This window comes from Gopherus flavomarginatus, chromosome 10 (genome assembly GCF_025201925.1).
Source record: "Gopherus flavomarginatus isolate rGopFla2 chromosome 10, rGopFla2.mat.asm, whole genome shotgun sequence".
NCBI classification, from domain to species: Eukaryota; Metazoa; Chordata; order Testudines; family Testudinidae; genus Gopherus; species Gopherus flavomarginatus.
The window spans coordinates 8,560,215-8,581,704 of NC_066626.1; the positions used below are offsets into that span (position 1 = coordinate 8,560,215).

The 21,490-nt window shown below is 53.2% G+C and overlaps 1 protein-coding gene across 1 annotated transcript in view; it reads left to right on the forward strand.

Annotated features, from left to right (window-relative positions):
* The window catches only part of SLC19A1 (solute carrier family 19 member 1), a 37,812-nt gene that overhangs the window by 12,915 nt on the left and 3,407 nt on the right, over positions 1-21,490 (forward strand). Inside the window, exons 3-5 of the mRNA XM_050916544.1 lie at positions 14,986-15,730; positions 18,761-18,953; positions 20,087-20,228. Coding sequence (XP_050772501.1) covers positions 14,986-15,730; positions 18,761-18,953; positions 20,087-20,228 — 1,080 coding nt within the window. The remainder of the gene's footprint in view (positions 1-14,985; positions 15,731-18,760; positions 18,954-20,086; positions 20,229-21,490) is intronic.

The following is a 21,490-nucleotide window of genomic DNA, read 5'->3' on the forward strand; positions in this document are numbered from 1 at the left end:
GACCTCCTCGCTGCCTCTGTGCGTGCCTGGGGAATGGGCTGCAGCACTCTGCAGACTCCTGCCGGCTGGCGGGCGGGAGCCAGTTCAGCTGCGCTGCCCCAGGGCCTAGGAAGAAGAGGTGAGCGGTGCCGGGAGCACCGGCTTGCGTCCTCCACCAGACGGTCCCCCAATATCGGGACAAAGTGCGCCCTGACCCATGTAAGGTCGGGACGCGGGACAAGTCCCCTAAAATCGGGACTGTCCCAATAAAATCGGGACATCTGGTCACCCTAGGGCAAGGGGTCCGTCTGGGAGGCTGTCAGTGAAAAGGGGGCTCCGCACCAGTGTTATCCAGTGGTGTGAGGGGACACTGCCTGCACATGCATATGCTACATTAGAGTGTGGAGACAACACCGGTGCCATGTTCTTCACATGAGGCATTCTCAGACCCTTTGTAAGAACCGTTCCCCCTGGGTGCTCGGTGTGTCTCACTGAGCCATGGAAAGGCCACAGGAGGTGCACTCTGTGCCTGTGCCCACAAACTGAGCTTGCCCCATGGCCACCCGCATATGGGGGCTGAGTGAAACTGAGCTGGTTTTTAAATGTGAGAGCTGGGCCAAGAGTAGCCCAAGCTAAGACTCTACTCCCTGTAAAATCCTCTGCGTTTAGGGGAGATGTTTGACACCCCCATGTCCTGATGGATCTGTGTGATGGATCCTGCTTCCCCACGCTATCCCGCTGCCCTCCCCATCCCTGAGTCCAGAGCTGTTAGTTCCTGCCCTGCCCAGCCAATGGAAATGAGAAACCCTTCAGACTGTGCATGGTCAGAGATGGCAAAGCGCAGCGAGACACAGCCCTGAGTTACCCTGGCTCTCTGACATGCAGGAGAGAGGAGACTGCTGCGCCGGGTTTCTGGGGCGGGGTCTGAGTCTCTGTAGTTCTGCGGGGCCGTCCGAGATACTGCCCTGACTTGGGGCAGTCTGAGGTGCATGTTTCACACATGGCTTGTCAGGGGATGGAGAGGCTGTAACATCTTCTCTGTGATCAACCAAAGGGCTCCTCAGCGCTGCCCAGTGCTACCGTGAGAGATCAGCCTCAGGCCTTGTGCTCCGGGATCCCGAGGCAGAGCCTGGCGGGAGTGAGGGAGGAGCCAGGTAGAGAGGGCACAGAGAGGGGCGGCTGGGGAGACAGCGATGGGCTGTGATGCAGGAAGCACTGGTGACGGCCTGGCATGGCTCCCCCTCGCTGCCCATGTTCTCATCTGCGTCTGGCCAGTGCAGAGAAGTCAATTGGGAGTCGTGGGTACAGAGGAGGCTACTGTCAATAGCAGGGAAGGGCGTGTTCTTTACATCCTGCTTTATCCCATTGGTTCTGCTGGGCCCACAGATCCCTCACCCCCTAGCATGACCAGATGTCCCAATTTTATAGGGACAGTTCTGATTTTTGGTCTTTTTCTTGTATAGGGTCCTATTACCCCCACACCTCCGTCCCGATTTTTCACATTGCTGTCTGGTCACCCTACCACGCCCCCACCCAGTGGGGATGGTCTGTGTGCTGGATATGGGCACTCCCAGGCTGTTGGGGGAGCAGCAGTACCTCAGGCTAGGGGCTAACATGAGTTCCAGCTCCTTTCGATCCAGCTAGCCCAAGTGTCATCCCTGGTGCCAGCATGATCCCTCTGTGGGGTGTTGGGGGGGTCTGGTTTCCTTAATTCTCAACCTAGTTTCCTTCTTTGATAGGGTTACAGGGCTAGTGGGTTGGGGGGAGCAATAGACGTGACATATTGTGATTTCTGTCAGACTTTGGATACATTCCCACATGACCATCTCATAGACAAACTAGGGAAATGGGGTCTAGATGAACTTACTGTAAGGCAAGTATCAGAGGGGTAGCTGTGTTAGTCTGGGTCTGTAAAAGCAGCAAAAAGTCCTGTGGTACTTTATAGACTAACAGAAGTTTTGGATGGTCTGATGAAGTGGGTATTCACCCATGAAAGCTTATGCTCCAAAACTGGTGTTAGTCTGTAAGGTGCCATAGCACTCTTTGCTGCTTGTCAGGCAAGTGTGGAACTGGCTGAAAGACTGTACTGACAGATAGTTTTCAATGGTTCACTGACAAACTGGCAGGATATATTTAGTGGGGTCTCCTGGAGGAGAGTCCTGCATACAGTAATAGTCCATATTTTCATTAATGACTTGTATAATGCAGTGGAGAGTATAAAATGTGCAGATGACAACAAGCTGGGAAGGGTTGCAAGCAGTTTGGCGGACAGGATTAGGATTCAAAATGACATTGACAAAGTAGAGAATTGGTCTGAAATCAACAAGATGAAATTCAGCAAAGACGAGTGCAAAGTACTTCACTCGGGAAGCAAAAATCAAATGTATAACTCTGAAGTGGGGAAGAACAGGCTAGGGGTAAGTTTCCTAAAAAGGATCAGGCAGGGGGTGTTAGTGTGTCACAAACTAAATGTGAGTCAATAACATGATGTGGTTGTGAATAAGGCTAATATCATTCTAGGGTGTGTTAACGGGAATGTTGGATGTAAGATGTCGGAGGCAATTGTTCTGCTCTGCTTAGCACTGGTGAGGTCTTAGCTGGAGAACTGTCTTTAATTCTTAGATTCATGGAGTCTAAGCCAGAAGGGACCATTGTGATCATCCAGTCTGTCGTCCTGTACAGCACAGGCCAGAGACCTGCCCCCAAAGTCATTTCTTAGAGCAGATCTTTGAGAAAAACATCCAACCTTGATTTAAAAATTGTCAGTGATGGAGAATCCACCACAACCTCTGGTAAATTGTTCTAATGGTTAATTACTGTCACCATTAAAAATGTGCACCCTATTTCCAGTCTGAATTTGTCTAGCTTCAGCCTCCAACCATTGGATCATGTTAGACATTTCACTGCTAGAGTGAAGAGCCCATTATTAAATATTTGTTCCCCATGTAGGTGTTTATAGACTGTGATCAAATATCCCTTAATTTTCTTTTTGTTAAGTGAATAGGTCATGCTCCTTGAGTGTATAAGGCAAGTTTTCTAATCCTTTCATCATTTTCATGGCTCTTCTCTGACCCCTCTCCACTTTATCAACATCCTTTTTGAATTGTGGGCACTAGAACTGGGCACAGGATTCCGGAAGCAGTTGCACCAGTGCCAAATACAGAGGTAAAATAACCTCTCTGCTCCTACTGGAGATTTCCCTGTTTATACATCCCAGGATCACATTAACTCTTTTGGCCCAGTGGGAAATCATGTTCAGCTGATTATCCACCATGACCTCCAAATCTATTTCAGAGTAGCTGCTTCCCAGGATAGAGTCCCCCCCATCCTGTAAGTCTGGCCCACATTCTTTGTTCCTAATTTTGTAAATTTACATTTAGCCAAATTTAAATGCTTATTGTTTGCTTGCACCCAGTGTACCAAGTGATCTAGACCTCTCTCAATCAGTGTCCTCTTCTTTAGTTACCACTCCTCCATAAACTTTTATCAGTGATGATTTTATGGTTTTGTTCTAGTCATTGATAAAGATGTAACATAGTGTAGGGCCAAGAACTGATCACTGCAGGATCTCATAGGAAACAGACCTGGTCAATGCCAATTCTCCTTTCAGGGTAACATTTTGAGACTTATCAGTTAGCCAGTTTTTCATCCATTCCATGTGTGCCATGTTCATTTTATATTGAGCTATATTTTTAATCAGAATGTCACATGGTTCTAAGTAAAACACTTTACAAAAGTCTAAGTATATTATATCAACATTATTACCTTTATCAATGAAACTTATAATCTCATTTGGAAAAAGACATCGTTAGTTAGACAGGATCTATTTTCTATAAACACATGTCGATTTGTATTAATTACATTATCCTCCTTTAGATGAGTATTAATCGAATCCCATATTAGCAGCTCCATTATCTTGCCTAGGCTCGATGTCAGGCTGACAACCCTATAATTACTCAGGTCATCCCACTGATCCTTCTTAAAAATGGGCACAACATTATCTTTCTTCCAGTTTTCTGGTAACTTTCTCTGTGCTTCAGGACTTATTGAAAATCAACATTAATGATTCAGCAAGCGTCTCAGCCAGCTCTTCAAAAACTCTCAGGTGCAGGTTATCTGGGCCTGCTAATTTAAAAGTATCTAACTTTTAAGCTTCTGTTTAACATTCTCCAGAGATACTAATGGAATGGAAAGAGCGTTCTCATTAAACTATGAGACTGTCATCTGTTTTTTCCCCAAAAACGGAACAGAAATATTTATTGAACACCTCTGCCTTTTCTGCATTATTATTGACAATTCTACTATTTCCATCTAGTATGGATTCTTTTTGTTCCTATCCTAATATGTGTTAAAAACTTGTAGGCTCATAGACTTTAAGACCCGAATGGACCATTGTGATCATCTAGTCTGACCTCCTGCACATCTCAGGTCAGAGAATCTCACACACCCACTCCTGTCATAGTCCCATAATCTCTGTCTGAGGGCTTGGCTACACTCGAAACTTCAAAGCGCTGCAGTGTGAGTGTGGTCGCAGCGCCAGCGCTGGGGGAGAGCTTTCCCAGCGCTGCAGGTACTCCACCTCCCCATGGGAATTAGCTTGCAGCACTGAGGGCCGCGCTCCCAGCGCTGCGGCACTGTTTACACTGTCGCTTTGCAGCGCTGTATCTTGCAGCGCTCAGGGGGGTATTTTTTTCACACCCCTGAGCAAGAAAGTTGCAGCGCTGTAAAGCAGCAGTGTAGCCAAGGCCTGAGTTACTGAAGTCCTCAAATCATGATTTACAGACTTCAGGTTACAGAGAATCCACCATTTGAGAATCTGCCCTGAGAGGAGCGGGGAGAGGCCAGGCCGGGGTAGGATTTTGGAGGAGTGATGTGGTTGGCACAGAGGGCAGTTCAGGGCTCGAGATTGCTGTGTGCTCTGTGCTTCATTGGTGCAGGGATAGATCCCTGCTGCACTGGGGAGTGTCTCAGATGAACAGCTAGACAACACCAAGGAAAACAAGTGTCATTGTTAACTACACAGTCCCCTGAACTAGAGCGAAGGAGACCCTGTGCCCACCCCCTACTGCCACTGACCTAACCCTGCCAGACCCTCCCAGAGAGTAATGGGGTCATGTGCTTCCATGGGCCTTTCATCTGAGGTTATCCCACCTCATGACAGAAGTGGGTCAATATTGTTCCTGCCCCTCTGTCCCCGCACCTGCTGCTGTTGCAAACAGGCCCTGTTGGCTGGGGGCAGGCGAGGGAGGGGAAAGGGAACGGGCCGTATGGGGGAGAGGAGCAATGGGTGGGCAGTACATTGAATCAGCGCAGGCTGTGAATTCACTTTCTACACTGTGCCCCGAGCTGCCGAGGGGCCAGATGACGTCCAGTGCCCCTCTGAATACTGGCTGAATGCTGGTAACGGTCCCCCTCACACACATAAGGAGAGTCCTTTTGTCCTCCTTTTGTGACAATAGAGAACCAAACCCCTGCTGGCTGAAGGGACACACGCAGCAGAGCTGGGGAGCATTGGCGAGGAGTGGTACCGCAGTGCCGGCTCTTAGAGACATTCTCTGCTTAGGACAGTGCACTGTGTGTGCTCTCACTGTGCAGCCCCCATGCTGGAGGGGGAAAAATGCCAAAGAAACCCACCGCAGGAGCATTTAACCTAAAAAAGAGGAACTGCACAGATATGAGCAGGCTAGTTAAATGGAGTGAAATGCCAGCAGACAGCATGGAGACTGTTTAAAAACACTGTACTAGAGGCTCACTGTAAATGTGCACCTCAAACAAAATAAAACCCAAACAGTAAGAGGATCAAAAAATGCCACCATGGCTAAACAGCCGAGTAAAAGAGGCACTTTCTGCAGCCTGTTCCTTCCCTCTCAGGGGCCTGGCTTTGTACTGGAGGATTCCAGGGTGCGGGGGTTGCACAGGACACCCTGGAAGAGATACTGCAGCCAGTTGAGAAACACAGAAAAGGATTTCCCCAAATCCAGCAGTGTTTCGAATTGTGCTGGGCTTGGGAATGTGCCGACGGACTCATTCCTGTGCTGGAAACATCATGCTTTTGGAGGAAATGTTTGCAAAATTGGAATTTTGGAAAAGTGGAGATTTTCAATATTGAACACCCCCCGCCACCCCGCCCTATGACTGAACTGGAAAATCCAGATTGTCAACACAACCCCCCAATCATGGAAATCTAAACAACCCCCACCACCCTTACTTATGGTGTCCAAGCTGGCAACATTGTGGGGTTGAAGTTGAACAAATTTTTGGAAAAACAAACAAAAAAAAAATTCTGCAAAAATATCTTCCTTTGGACGAAGGCCAGATTTGAACCATTCTATTTGGTTTGCAGCACCCACAGATCCATGCGATCATCTGGACTGTATTATTATCACACCATAAACGAACCCAGCCCTGCTTTCCTGGTGGCTTAGGTTTTAACCCATTTAATGGCCATAACAAGGAACAGTTTGTCCTTCTCTGGAAAGCCTCGGCTGGAGTGCACCTGGCCAAATGCAGTCTGCCGTGGGGGTTACAGTGTGTTGAGGGCTTGTGCAGAACACAGCAAGGACTAGCTCTGTACTCTTCTCACGCAGCACGACCTCCCTTCTGCTTCACTTCCCAAGGGGTTAAATGTCAGAGCCATCAGCTGTGGCTTCCTGTGTGAGCAGTTTGGGTATGTGCTGAGGGAGGCGGAAAAACAAGGAGCTTATGCAGAAAGAAACATGGTTACAAAGGGCTTTTAAAAGGTGCCTGTTTTAGTTAACCTTTGTGTGCCCAATGCATGTGCAGAGCCTCGCCAGAGAGGGCACCAGCAGACTCCATAGAAGCAGGCCTCTCACTCTTGTCTGACTGATGCACTGGCCGTAGGGCTGGTGAACGCTGCCCTGCTGGTCAGTGTGTTTGCCGTAGCTCTCAGGGATTACACTAACAGTACTGGGGGGTAGGTGTAATGCCGGTGACTGCAGGAGTCCAGCTGAGATGATCTACTGGTCTTGGCTGCCTGAAAATCGATGGATACATTTTTTGTTTGGATAGTGTGTTCCATATGAGCCACAGCTCAAAATGCTTTGCAGGATTCACTCATGGCAGCACATGGGGCAGGACTAGGGATGGGAGGCAAAGGGGCTGTGCAGTTGGGCTCGTGGGCTGAGCATGAGATTGCTGCTCTCTCTGGCTCACTCCCCATCCTGGGCAGGGCCTGCTCAGGGGGCAAGGAACGGCTCGTCTGGGAACTCTGCCCAGTTATCAGGCCATGACTGCTCAGCAATCCTGGCCAGCTGGGAAGATTTAGAAGTGTGGGGAAGCAGGGCAGGGGCATCCAGTCTTTCTGAGGACAGGGAGTCTCCCTTACCCTGCTACCTGCACCTTCTTGCTGGTGGTAGTCGGGAGGGGAGATGACCTCTGGTCGCTCTCGGTAATGCTGTCCAGCGACTCTCCACTCTGGTGACTAGAGGGCTGTGTCCTCTCGTGCCTGTACTGACATGCTGGGACGGTGGCTGCTGACGTCTCTGTGAAGTGTCCAAAGTGGTTTTCTAAATGACTGGAGCTTTGTGGGGCGGCAGTGATAGAATCATAGAGTTGTAGGACTGGAAGGGACATCGAGAAGTCATCTAATCCAGTCATCTAATCATGTCCCCTCTCAGTCTTCTCTTTCCAGACTAAACAAACCCAGTTTTTTCAATCTTCCTTCATAGATCATGTTTTCTAGACCTTTAATTATTGTTGCTCTTCTCTGGACTTTCTGCAATTTGTCCACATCTTTCCTGAAAAATGGCGTCCAGAGCTGGACACAATACAGTAACTCCTCACTTAAAGTCATCCCGGTTAATGTTGTTTCGTCGTTACATTGCTGTTCAATTAGGGAACATGCTTGTTTAAAGTTGTAAAATGCTCCCTTCTATTGTCATTTGGCAGCCGCTTGTTTGTCCACTGCTTGCAGGAAGAGCAATCTGTTGCAGCTAGCTGGTGGGGACTTGGAACCAGGGTGGACTGGCAGCCCCCCATCAGCTCCCCACTCCCCTAAGTTCCCTGTGCAGCAGCCGCCCAGCAGGCTATCAATCGGCAGTTCAGCTGTCCCTCCCCGAACTGCCATGTGCTGCTCCTGCCCTCTGCCTTGGAGCTGCTCCCAGAGACTCCTGCTTGCTGTTTGGGGGCTAATGTCAGGGTGTGTCCCTCCTCCCTGCTCCTGCACCCCACTTACCCCTTCTCCATATAGAGCAGGGAGGGGACAGACAGAGAGAGACACAGAGAGCCTGAGGCAGCAGCTGCTGTCTCAACTTCCTGATCCACTTAAAAAGACAACACACTTAAGAGTGGGTCAGCTTACTTCTAGGGGCAGTGTGCATTTCTCTCTCTCCCCCACACACAAGGTGTGTCTGTCTGTCTGCTATGCTGTCTCCCCTCCCTCGTGTTCATGCTGCCTCGATGAGAGGCTACATTAACAACAATGTGTTAATTCCTGAGGGCTCAGCCGAGTACTAGTTCATCATTTAGCAGCAAGGCATTCCCTGGGAAATATCCCTCCTTCTTCCACCCTCTGACTTCAGCACCTCAGCCAAGCTCCACAGTCATCATAGCTGTGAACAGTATTAAATTGTTTGTTTAAAATGTGTACTGTGTGTATTAATATAATATATAGTTTTTTGTCTGATGAAAAAAATTTCCCTGGAACCTAACTCCCCCCTATTTACATTAATTCTTATGGGGAAATTGGATTCACTTAACATTGTTTCGCTTAAAGTCACATTTTTCAGGAACATGATTCCAACGTTAAGCGAGGAGTTACTGTACTCCGCTTGAGGCCTAATCAGCACAGAATAGAGCGGAAGAATTACTGCTTGTATCTTGCTTACAACAATCCTGCTAACATCCCATAGTGATGTTCCTTTTTTGGCAACGTTGTTACACTTGACTCATATTTAGGTTGTGATTCACTATGACCCCCAGATCCCTTTCCGCAGTACTCCTGCCTAGGCAGTCAGTTCCCATTTTGTGTGTGTGCAACTGATTGTTCCTTCCCAACTGGAGTACTTTGCATTTGTCCTTATTGAATTTCATCCTATTTTCTTCAGCCTATTTCTCCAGATCATTTTGAATTGTAATCCTATCCTCCAAAATACTTGCAACCCACTCCAGCTTGGTATCATCTGCAAATTTTATAAGCGTGCTCTCTATGCCATTATCTTAATCATTGATGAAAATATTGAACAGAACTGGACCCAGAACTGATCCCTGCGGGACCCCGCTCGTTATGCCCTTCCAGCATGAGTGTAAGTCACTGATAACTACTCTCTGGGAACGGTTTTCCAACCAGTTATTATAATAATAATAATTGGAGATATACCAATCTCCTAGAACTGGAAGGGACCTTGAAAGGTCATCAAGTCCAGCCCCCTGCCTTCACTAGCAGGACCAAATTTTGCCCCAGATCTCTAAGTGGTCCCCTCAAGGACTGAACTCACAACCCTGGGTTTAGCAGGCCTATGCTCAAACCAGTTATGCACTTACCTTATTGTAGCTCCATCTAGGTTGCATTTCCTTAGTTTGTTTATGAGACATCATGCAAGACAGTATCAGAAGCCTTTCTAAAATCAAGATATACCACATCTACCGCTTCCCCCCCCTCCACAAGGCTTTTCCCACTGGTAGTAAGGTTCTTCTCTGAGGAGTATCCCAGCATGCAGCCACTGGGCCTCTTTGGGCTCTCACTGGATGAGTAACACCCAGCTCTCTTCTGCAGTGAGAAACAGGGTGGAGCTGGAACAGCGTGGCTGGAGAGCACCCGTGGCTGGGGTCTTCACTATCTCCACTCACTTCTGTTCTCTGTCTTCCTCTGGGCCAGGCTTCCCCATGCCAGCAGCCAGCCCCACGCTGGCTGCTCAGTTACTGGCCTAGGGAGGCAGTTTGGGAATGGCTGGATGAGCACACTAGCCAGAGCCCCCTCTGTTGTTTGTTGTGCTAGAGCAGTGCCTGAGGCTTGAAGGAAAGCAGGCCTTGTTGTGCTGGGAGTTGTACATGCATGCAGGGAGGGGGGGCTCTGTATTATAGGGGGGCATCAAGATACAGAGACATAAAGGGCAGGTTTTCCAAAGGTCCCTCCCACTGCACACATCTGTGTTACTGCGGGGTTTGGGCCTGGGTAGGAAGCTGTGAGGGTCCTGAGCTAACGTGGGTACTGGCAGAGCTGGCGAGGGCCCGTTCTCGGCCCTTTTTCTGAGTCTGTGCCAGTTAGGGGAACCCTTGGCCTTTCTCTCTAAGCTCTGGAGTTGAAGCTTGCCTGCCTTCCCGCCGCTGCCCTGGGTCCTGGCTCTGCTGCGCTCCTCCTCTTTGCTGGTGATTACCCAGAAGCCAGTGCACCCCTCGTGGAGTTGTGCAGGGAGATCAGGCAGCGAAGCCACTGCGTCCGAATGCAAACCCGAGCCAACGAGCCACGGGGCCTTCCCCTAGAAGCTGCTGCCACCGCTGCGAAGATGAGGGGAGACAGAGGGGTGGCTGAAGTGTGTGCGTGTGGGCACGTGCAGAGTCTGTTTGCAGCTAATAGAGATCTTCACAGGGGCCAGAAAGCCTCAGCCCTGAGAGCAGAATGGCAGCTGCTGTGTACCTGGCCTGCGCTTCCTCTCTGTACTAGGGTGCTTCCGCCTCCCTGGACTGCCTCTGCAAGCTGCCTCGCTCTCCCTCTCTCAACTGTCACCCCATCTCTCCAGCGTTGGGGAAAGCTGGGAGCAGGCCACCTAGCTCTCTCCTGGCCTCTGGTAAAGGGGGAGACTTTACACTGCTTAAAATACCCATGGCAACTCTTCATGTTCCCCTGGGCATGCCTCAGAGTCACAGAGCTTAGCCCTGTAGGCACAGCACTGTGTCCTGGGCAGTCAGCCCAGCACTGAGCTCCCTGCGCACGCGCACACACACCAGTGCCAGCAGCAGAAACGGGCTCTGTCACACACAGGCCTGGTAGTCACTCCTCCAGGAGGGTGGCCTGGTGGAGACGTGTGGTGCTTCTGCCTCAAGATTGCTCTCTTCTCCCATGGCTGAGTCCTTCCCCCTCTATCTCACAAGTCCCAGCCTCCCCCACAGAAGTGCTGTGTGTCCACTGTCTGCAGTGCTTGTACACAGCGGGCTCTGGCATGGCGGTCCTTGCCCTGAGGCAGTCGACCCTGCAGAGGAGCTGGGAAGCAATGGGGGGTTCCAGGCATTCCCGTGCTGTGGAGCTCTCTGCACCGCTGGCAGGAACGTGGGCTTTGCATGGGAGAGGACTTAGGCTCTGTGCTAGCATGCTTGTAGGGGGGCCAGGCTGGGAGCTCCATGCTGATGATTTTCCTGCAAAGGTATGCTGAGTTCCAGGCAAAGGCATCAGCCTGGGGCTTAGCCGAGCTTGGCCCAGCACAAAGTAGGCTGTTGAATTCACTGAGATAAGGGCCCCAGGATTTTATTAAGAGGCTTGGCCTCAATAATGAGGCTGCTGTGAGCGGCATGCTGCTGTGTGTAGGGCCCAAACTGTTACCGCGGTTCTAAGAACCCAGAGCTCTTGGTAACTTGTTCTTGGCGAGACGGTGCAGGAAATAACTCGCTGGAGACATGGCTGTCCGACCGATAGATGGCTGGCAAAACGGCACAGTACAGGAGTGCTTTCCCTTCATTTAGTCGCAAGCACTTCCACACGTCTGCAACAGGTTAGTAAAACACCCCCAAAATCAATAATTACCGAAGTCTGGAGCTGGCTTTGAGTGGTATAAGGACAGCTGGCCAATTGGCCAGTCTGTCCTTGGGGATCCTGCCAACTGCCCACGAAGTGCTCCTGAGGAGTACACCGACCCCATACTTTCTCTCCTTGTTTGTTTGGCTTAGTGTAACAACATGTCAATAAAAAACCTTGTTAAACGCTTCAAAGTTTAAAGGAGGTTTTCTCAAATCATTGGTTAGATGTGTTTCTGCAGAGTCCGCATGTCTTGAAGGCCCTGACAAACACATTCCAGAGGGGAGATATAGATCATCTTCCTGTTTTTCTAAAACACGTACCTCAGCAATTTCACCAGAGCTCTTACCAGGAAGGATAGTTGTCCTCCCCCCCCCGGCTGCTTGCTCAGCTATGCTAAGGCTGTTGCAGAGGCCTGCTAAAATTCATTGATTTAGCTGCTTTTGGCAATAAGGATGCTAACCAATATTCCAATTAATGGTAGTGATCCCAGAATTTTGCTAGTCCGCCAAGAGCTCCCCGTACAAAAGGACATGGTTTTGCATGCGTCACCCATTTTCCTGCTGGCTCCAGCAGAACCTCTGAGAGCCAGTGTTTGCCCCTGGCTTTCACAGACAGGCTGTGCTGCAATAAACCGGCTGCTTCCTCCCGCGCTGTCGGTGCTGGCTGGTCACCATTTGAAAGGGACCCCACCGCACTCAGTAACCTGATCCGTAGAGGAGTGTTGCTGGAAGGTCATCCAGGAGTGCAGCCTAAGCCTTTCCCCAGCTCCCACTGCATCCTGTACTTCTATTGACTGAAAGAGGCTTGTGAATATGTCTGCCTGGGGGGGTGGGGTAGGGCTGGGCTGCAGATCCAGGCTGACCACCGGCCATCCTGCCCACTCGCCACCTGAACTGGGGAGTGTTTGGCGGGAGCAGGGCCTGAATCATCCCCCCTTTGGATGTGCCCTGGGTAGGGAGTGGAGATGCTTCTATAGCAAAGTGCAGTATCAGCTGGCTATGGGACAACAGGCTCCTGTGACACTCTATAGCTCGGGGGAGCACCCTGTAACCCCCATATCTCTATTTGTGTATAATTGTGATCTTGCATATAAAGCCTGCCTTGTAAGACTTCGGGGGAAAGAATATGAGCTGCTGAAAGTCACTGTTCTATCTGTTAGTGCATATGAAGTTATGAGATTGTGTCGTATGGTTGTCAATAAAACAGGCTGTCAGTTGGGGAATTGGCCAGATATTATCTCCCCAGAGACAACATCGAGAAAAGTAACTAATGTCCGGGCAGGTGTCAAACAACCATTGTCCAGTAAGGGAGCTACAAAATCAATGACTCGCCTGCATAAGGCCGCACGAGGGGAATTGCTCAACCTTGCCTGCGGACTCAGCAATGCCCCCCAGACATGCCTGGACTTGTGTTCTCCAGGCACATGGACTAAGGGTATAAAACAGAACATAGGCCAAGCATGGGGTCCCTTTCTCCTTCCCCCACCTACATTGCAACTAGTAACAAGGATACTGAGAACACTGAAGGCTCCGACAGAGGGGACTGGCCCAGGTTTCAAGGGTGATAACTGTGTACTGTAACATCCAGCAGGGTGAGAAAAACTGCTTAATCTAGCGCTTGCCCAGTCTAATAGGGTTGAAAGTTTAGGCTGCTTGCTTATCTTTTCTTTTCTTTTGGTGAGAACTCTTGACTTTTTGCCTATCACTTAAAATCTATCTTTTATAGTCAATAAACTTGTCTTACTGTTTATCTTTACCAGTGAGTTTGCCAGAAGTGGTTGGTAAATCTGCTCAGGTTTATAGAGGCTGGTGTATGTCCACTCTCCATTGATGAGATGGTGAACCAATTAATAAGATGGTATTTTCCTGAGGTACAAGGCTGGGAGCTGGGGCAGTTTGGTTGGTTTCTTTCTGTGTGTGATTCATGAGTGGTTGTGGGAGCATTCATGCAATCTATACTCCTGGGGGAATTCTGCGCCACTGTGCATGCGCAGAATTTTTGTCCCCTGCATACTTTCTAACGGGGAAGCAAAGGGAAGCCCCAAGAGTGGTCATGCAACCCTCCCCAGCAGTATGTTTTGGGTGCCCAGGGAAGCCAGCAGAGAGGTAAATCACTCTGGGGAGGCGGTGGGATGGGAGAAGACCTGGCTGGTGCTCCTTCCCTGAGATGGGCTCAGCTGCTTGTCCTGGCTGGGCTGGGGAGGACAGGACTTCCTTTGCTCTTGTACAGCAACTGGGGCCTGGTCAGACCCACCCCCAGATTTCTCACTGGCTACAGGAGCAGGAAGCTCTGCAAACTCCCTATCACTCCTCAGCTGCAGGGGGAGGGATCCCTGTACAGGGAGCAGCTCCACCATCTGCCCAACCCCCGTGCATCCAAACCTCCTCATACCCAGACCCTCCTGCTGAGCCTCATCCCCCCCGCACTGAGACCCCCCCACGATGAGCCCCACTCCCCCTGCACCTGGATCCCCACCCCACTGAACCCCACTTCCCCAGCATCTGGATGCCCCCAACACCCAGACTCTCCCCCGGCTGAGCCCCAGTCACAGTCACCTGGACCCTCCTGCAGAGTCCCATTACCATTGCACCCAGAACCCTCAACAAGCCCCTGTGCATCCAGATTCCCCTGCACCCAGATCCTCGCCTGGCAGAGCTCTTGGCTACTATGCCGGAAGCCCTGGCAGGGTGATGAGGAATTTGGGGTGTTTCTGACTCCGACAGTTTGCTGAAGTGCCCGGTCATCAGGGCTCCAGAGCAGACTGGCTTCCAAGGCTCAGCTTGTGCAGTCCTGTCACTAGAGCAGTGATGCCCAAACTTTTCCTCTTGTGCCCTCCCTCCCCCTCAGTAATAGATTGTGTCTGCGCCCCCACCCCGGGCCTGGAGGGGAGTCACGGTGGCCGGGAGCTGAAAACAGGGGCCTTTGGCTGAGTGACTGTGGGAACAGGCCCGTGGCTGGGGCTGTGGGCCAGGAGCAGAGCTGGGGCAGAGTGGGGCTGAGTGTTGCTCCCTCCCTGTCCCTTTGTGGGGGCTGGCCCTAGAGTTTTGGGACCACTGAGCTAGAGCAATGCTGGGAAAAGGTCAGAGCAAAGTTGTGATGTGTGGCTAAAGCAAGGTGCCTGGATCCGTATCCAGGCGTCTTGGGCTGCCTGGTCCCAGCATTTGCTGAGCACCCCAGTCAGAAGGCATTGCCGTCACCAGCCTGCCCCACCTCCTAGTGTCCCTGGCTCTGCAGCCTTCGTGTGACGACGTGAACGTGAGCATTGAGGCTCAGAGCTTGCCCGTTTCCTGCTCCCACTGGTTTGCTGTGTCTTGCAGGTGACCAACGAGATCACTCCTGTCCTGTCCTACTCCTATATGGCCGTCCTGGTGCCCATCTTCCTGCTGACGGATTACCTGCGCTACAAGCCGGTGCTGGTGCTGCAGAGCCTGAGTCACATCTCCATCTGGCTGCTGATGATCTTCGGCACCAGTATCCTGGCCATGCAGTTCATGGAGTTCTTCTACGGCATCACCATGGCGGCCCGCGTGGCCTATTCCTCCTACATCTTCTCCCTGGTCACCCCCTCACACTACCAGCGCATGGCCAGCTACTCCCGCTCTGCTGTGCTGATGGGGGTCTTCACCAGCTCGGTGCTGGGGCAGCTCTGCGTCACCGTGGGCGGGGTGCCCTTCATGACGCTCAACTATGTTTCGCTGGGGTTCATGCTCTTTGGGCTTGTCCTGACGCTCTTCCTGGAGCAGCCCAAGCGAAGCCTCTTCTTCAACAAGAGTAGTGGCCCTGCCCTCTCAGAGCTGGACAAGATGCACCCCGTCGAGGGCAAGCCAGTGCCCCCCACGCCCTCCCACTGGCGCAGCTTGGCCCTCTTCCGTATGCTGAGGGAGCTCGGCACTTTTGCCAAGCTGCCCCAGCTGCGGCTCTGGTCCCTCTGGTGGATCTTCAACTCCGCCGGCTACTATCTCATGCTCTATTATGTGCAGCTCCTGTGGAATGAGATTTACCCCACCACGGACAACCGCAAGATCTACAACGGCGGGGTGGACGCCGCCTCAACGCTGCTCGGTACACGGCCCTGTCTGCCTCCAGGGGTCCCCCCTTGCTCCCCTGTGCTGCGTGGTGTCCAAAGGGGTCTCCGTGGGCTCGTGTAGCGCCAGCCAGCAGGAAGGGCTCTGGAAGCTAAGGGGATTACAAGGCATGAGCCCCACACTTGGCCTGTCCTGAGCCAGGCACTAATTCCCCAGGAATGTGCTGCATGTGACCTCACTGGGCTTTTCTGAAACAAAAGCTGCTCCGCACAGGGGATTAGCCCCCAGCTGGATGCGAGTTGCTGCTCACAGTCTGCCTCCCTTGCAAAGCCGCTGCAATGCATGGCCCGCGCGGTGCATTTCTGTGCAAGGCAGGCCCCTGCTGGAATGGGAGCGGGCAGGGTCTAGAAGTCCCAGCCGGGCAAAGGTCTTCTCCGCAGCAAAGCTGCACTAGTTTAACTGCACCGGGAGTGTCAAAAGGCTTAGCGAATGAGAGGCCAACCCGTGTAGATGCTCCAATTTGGGTTTAAGAGCCGTTTAAATCTGTCCCTCGTTGACGTAAACTAGACCCGAAATTGGTTTAACCCCAAATCAGTGTCCACACAAAGGGTTTACTCCTATTTAACTAAATGGGTTTGCCGTCTGCCCTGTTGTTACATGGGTGCAGCTTTCCCATGTAGCCATGGGCTGAGTGCAGGAGCACACGGAGCATCTGCCGGCCCTGGGCCTGCCCCCAGACTGGAGAGCTTAGCCTCTATTTTCACTGTTGAATTTTGCAGCCCGGAAGCTGTCTGACCTGTTGCACTCAGCCGAAGATGCATGGCTTAGCAGCCTGCAGTGAGCGGGAAGTGGGGCATGCCCGAGTCAGTCTCAGCTCCAGCGGTAGCCAGAGCTCCGGGCTGTATCGCAATTGGTTCTGGAGGGTGCGGAGGTAAAGCTTGGCCGTGTATGCAGCAGTGGGTTGGGAAAGCCCTTAGCCAGGGAGCGTCCCTTGCCACTGACCATCCTCCCAGGGACTCTCTGAGTTAAAACTCCTGGGCTTGCAGTAGCTCACACCTGTTACCCTCATGCAGGGCTGGTGCAACCATTTAGGCAACCTAGACAGTTGCCTAGGGCGCTGGGATTTGGGGGGCACCATTTTCTTCGGCAGTGACCGCGGCGGCCGGATCTTTGGAGAGAGGGCCGCCTGCAGCAAATAAGGTGGGAGTGGCACCCAGGGGAACTCCCCACCCCAGCTCACCCCTGCTTCGCGTATGAGTACCCCGAGCACGCCATCGCTGCTTCACTTCTCCCACCTCCCAGGCTTGTGGCGCCAATCAGCATAGGCACCACAAGCCTGGGGGATGGGAGAAGTGAAGCAGCCACAGCGTGCTTGGGGTGCTGGTGCTCGTGCACAGAGCAGGGGTGAGCTGGGGCGGGGGGGTGTGCAGGGTGGGGTGTGGGGAGCTGCCACAAGAGGGGTGCCTGAAGGCAGAGGGGGGGAGCTGCCATGGGGGGGGATCCTCAGGGCCGGGGCACGGAGGGGGCGCAAGGTGGAAGTTTCGCCTAGGGCATGAAACATCCTTGCACCGGCCCTGCCCTCATGCTGCTTGGGCCACACACCCCATAGGACCCATCAGGGCTCTGCAGGGGGCTGAGGTGGCTGTGTGGTGCTCCTGAGGGTGCCCCGGGTTGCGAGAGAGCTCACCACCATCTGCCCTGAGCAGGAAGCGGTCTTGTCTGTGCCTGTGTAGCTCTGCTCCCTGAAACCTCTAGCCCGTGGCCACAGACAAGCACTGACTGCCAGGTCTCTGCAGCCTTACCCCCTCTGTGCAGGCTAGTGACAAACACAGCAAACCCCGAGTCCTTGACCCACTCCCTGCAGCATCCAGCCCCTGTCACTGCCATGCTCAGAAATGACCAGGCAAGCTGTCCTCGAAGAGACTGTGCGCACAACGCAGGATCAGGCCGTCAGAACAACACAGCACAGATCTAGCCATGGTGACAACACACACAAGTTTATTTATGAAGATTAAGCTTTAAGAGCAGTGGTAATAAGAACACCAGGTTATGTGTGAAACAAAGGGGCTAACATGCTTCTTAGAGTCTAAACTTCACGCTGTCAGGCTAAACTCCTTGTCTACAGCAACTTCTCACCCCGAGCAACTGCCCCGCAGCACAAGCCCACATGGCCTGCTAGTATCCTCAGTGCCAGGTGAGCCAGGGCTCCTTTTCCCACCCTCTGACAGGCCAGTAACCCTTGGAAATGCCCCTTCTGAAGGGCAGCCCCTCATAAAGCTCCTCTTCCCCATTGCTTGTCCTCGGGTGAGCTGCCCCTTGCTTTCATGGCAGCCTGCTTTTCCTGTTGGCGTCACATGGCAGTTGTCTATCAGGGCCAGGGACTAGCCATGCTTGTGTCTGGCAGAAGCCCAGGTTGTCCACTTGGCCTCGGTACAGCCTTTAAAACGTGATTTCAGCACATGTACACGTTTCCTAGTGTCAGTCCATGCATTTCACAATGGCCTTAGCCAGCAGTGTGCCAGCACTTCTGTTTGAGCCTTCACAGCGTACTTTTGGATCTGCCTTAGGAGAGCAGTGTGTTGGGTGCAGTGAGTTTGTCAGGCCTAGAGGAGTTTCTGGCAGAGAAGTGAATCCTCTGGAATTGAGGGGCTCGTAGGCTTGCTGAAGGGTGACGGAGATGGCTGCTTGGCAGGTCGCAGGCACCTCAGCACGGCCCCCAGACTTCCCACAGCGCCGCGCTCACAGGAGTGCTGGTGCCTGCCAAATGAGTGCCCCCCATGGAAAAGGCAGACCTAGAGGGGCAGAGCCGGGCCTGGGAGGGCAGTGCTGTGGCAAAGTGGCTGAATGCCCTGGGACTGGTGCTCATTCGCTGGGGCAGATGGGGGCATGAGTGGTGAGCTTACAGAGGCCCAGCTGCAGGCATCTGTTCCTTGCGTGCTGCCATCTCCGTGTGGCCCTGGATTACTTCCTATCATCACTGCACCAAGTGCCACCAGGCAGGCTCCTGCCACAGGCATGGGCCCTACCCTGCGGGCAGCCGTTAGTCACTGACGCCTTGTCTCCCCAGGTGCCATCACTGCCTTCGCTGCCGGCTATGTGAAGATCCGCTGGGCGCGGTGGTCAGAGCTGGTGATTGGCGCCGTGACAGCCTTCCAGGCTGGGCTGCTCTTGCTGATGAGCACCACCAGCCACATTTGGCTCTGCTACGGGGCCTACATCCTGTTCAGGGGCTCCTACCAGTTCCTGGTCCCCATAGCCATGTGAGTTGGGGTGTCTCGCTCTGCTGGGTCCCCCACTAGTAATACGGACACAGGTGCATAGTCCTGGCTGCAGCTGGATGCCAGGTCAGCCATTCCCCCAGCGGGTGAGCTGGTGTCAGAGTGCAGAGAAGGTGTGCTGCAGTGAAGGATTGGTGACTGGCCCCGAGCCGCGCCTGGGGGCTGGGCTCCCCTTCCACCAGAGAGACAAGGCGAGTGCAGCTGGGGCTTTCCAGTGGGGCATCTCAGCCCACTTCCAGAGAGGCCTACTGACCCTCGCTCTCCACATTGATGCAGTGCCTAGCGGGGGCTGGGTGGCATGAGGTTGGTCTGAGTTGTAGGTGAGACCGTTTCCAGTGATGTACATCCCAACCCCCTGGCCGGTCCAGGCTTGAGGCTGGTGCAGGTCACAGTTCGCATGGCATCTGCCTTTTCCAGCCCCTTATGGGTGCGGGCACAGCAGCACCACTCCCTTCAGCCCAGAGCGCACTGGAACTGGAGCCTGCAGGAGCCCCAGGCCTGCAGCACCCCCTAAGCCCAGCCTCTAGGGCTTAGATGGGCTCAAACTGCCCTGGTGTGGCGGGGCAGGTCTGCCGCCCCGAAGGCTGAGACAGCAGAGAGAAGCCCACTGGGCCACAGGCACTGCAGTCAGATGCAGTGCTGAGCTCTGCCAGCCTGAGGCAGGAGGTGGGCATGCCAGGAACTGTGTGGGGCGTATTTCCTCAGGGCTGGGGGGTGGGATTTTGGGAGGTGCTGAGTGAGCGCATCCTCTCAGACGCAGGGCCCCTTGAGCGCTCCTGTAACCAGGCGTTTGGTAACTCCCACCCTGTGCCTCTCACAGAGATCCCAATGGGTCGCCCAGGCCCTAGCCAGGAACTCCTACCCTGCTCTATAACCCACAGCTCGGCTGTGAGCAGCTGGGAGAACAGCCAGCCAGCAAGACAGCATGCAGCTCAGCTGCAGGGCAGCGGCTGTCAGAGCACAGGCGTGTTACATGCACATGGGGACGGATCTCCTCGGCTGAGCCAGGGTCAGCAGGTTCAGGCAGGGCGATAGTGGCACTGGCTGTCTGTTCGCTGTCAATGTCTGTCAGATGCAGACGCTGAGTGACTTCTTTTTTCTCGCTTTGATGACAGTTTCCAGATTGCCGCCTCCCTCTCCAAAGAGCTGTGTGCCCTGGTGTTTGGCGTGAACACCTTCTTTGCCACCGTCCTGAAGACCATCATAACCATGATCATATCAGACAAACGGGGCCTGGGCCTTTCAGTGCATCCACAGGTAAGGGGGCCGCGCAGCTTCCCTTGGGCTGCCAGTGGGGAGCCACTCAGGAGGCCGAGTGGGTCGGATTGGCCCAGGCCGAGAAGCCTGTGGAAGGGCTGTTTGGGCAGGATAAGGGAAACTGCCAACAGCCATGAACGTAGCCATTGGGCAGGCAGGGCAGGGGTGTGACTAGTGGTCTGTGTTGCCCGTGGGCGGGCAGGCCAACTTAGCTCATGACAACGTGTGGGCCCCTTGCCTGGCTTCCTCCCTGCCCCTTCCCCATTGTTAGGGAAGCATTCAGGGCTGGCGTACGCACAGCGGCATTTGGGGAGTGGTTGAGGCAGCTGTTTCTGAGGTTAACCTCACCGTATGCCCCATTTTAAAAAACCCCTAGAGCCCCAGCAAAGCCTTTGAAACCCAGTGTGCAGCGGCACCAGTGCCCTGCCTGGCTTGGCCGGGGAGTGGCTCATGCTTTGCGCGTGGAGCCAGGTCTGTGCCTCTCTGCTGCTCACTTTCCCAAATGGGAGCTGAGCCTGAAGGCTGCCAAGTTCTCCACGCCCTGGGAAATGAACACGTGCTTAGGAGCAACTCACTGGGGAAATGGCTGATGGGAAAATATAGCACCCTCCAAGTAGGGGGCTGTTGCGAGGTTGGTGGCTGGACAGGGGCAAAGTTAAGGTTTGGGCCAATTTAACAGTGTCCCTGTCAGAGCCACTGCTCACCTGGAGACCCCTCTTGTGACAGGCCATGGCATGACTAGTGTGCCTGCCTCAGTTTCCTTCTCAGGACGCTCTTGCCTTGGTAGTACCCTCCCTGGGGCTGGGTTGTTACAAAAACCTTGTGCAAATTTTCCAACACAACTCCCCAAATGGTCTAGTTATCAGTCCCGTGTACGTAGTCCTTAAAATCCCATGACATGACACCCCCACATATCACACGCCAACATCTTCTGCCGCACCTGGGCTCCTCTTGTGCCTTCTGGCAGGACACCCACCCCAGCTGTCAGCTGGAGTGCAACTCTGCTCTTCCCAGCAGGACCCAAGGCCTCTGCGGTCAAAGGTGGGAGTTGCACTCTAGCCTCTCATCCTTGCCAGTAAAGCATCTCTCACTGCCCTCAGCCCACTCCCTGCTCCCCGGCGTCCAGCCCTTCAGCGTGGGGCAGGGCTAGCCTTAGGGAAAATGGTGCCTAGGTGCAATAGTATATTGGTGCCCTGGGTCCTGCTGCCTCCCCTGGCCTCCACACATCCCCCCCATTGCCCCTGGCCCCCGCTGCCTTCCCC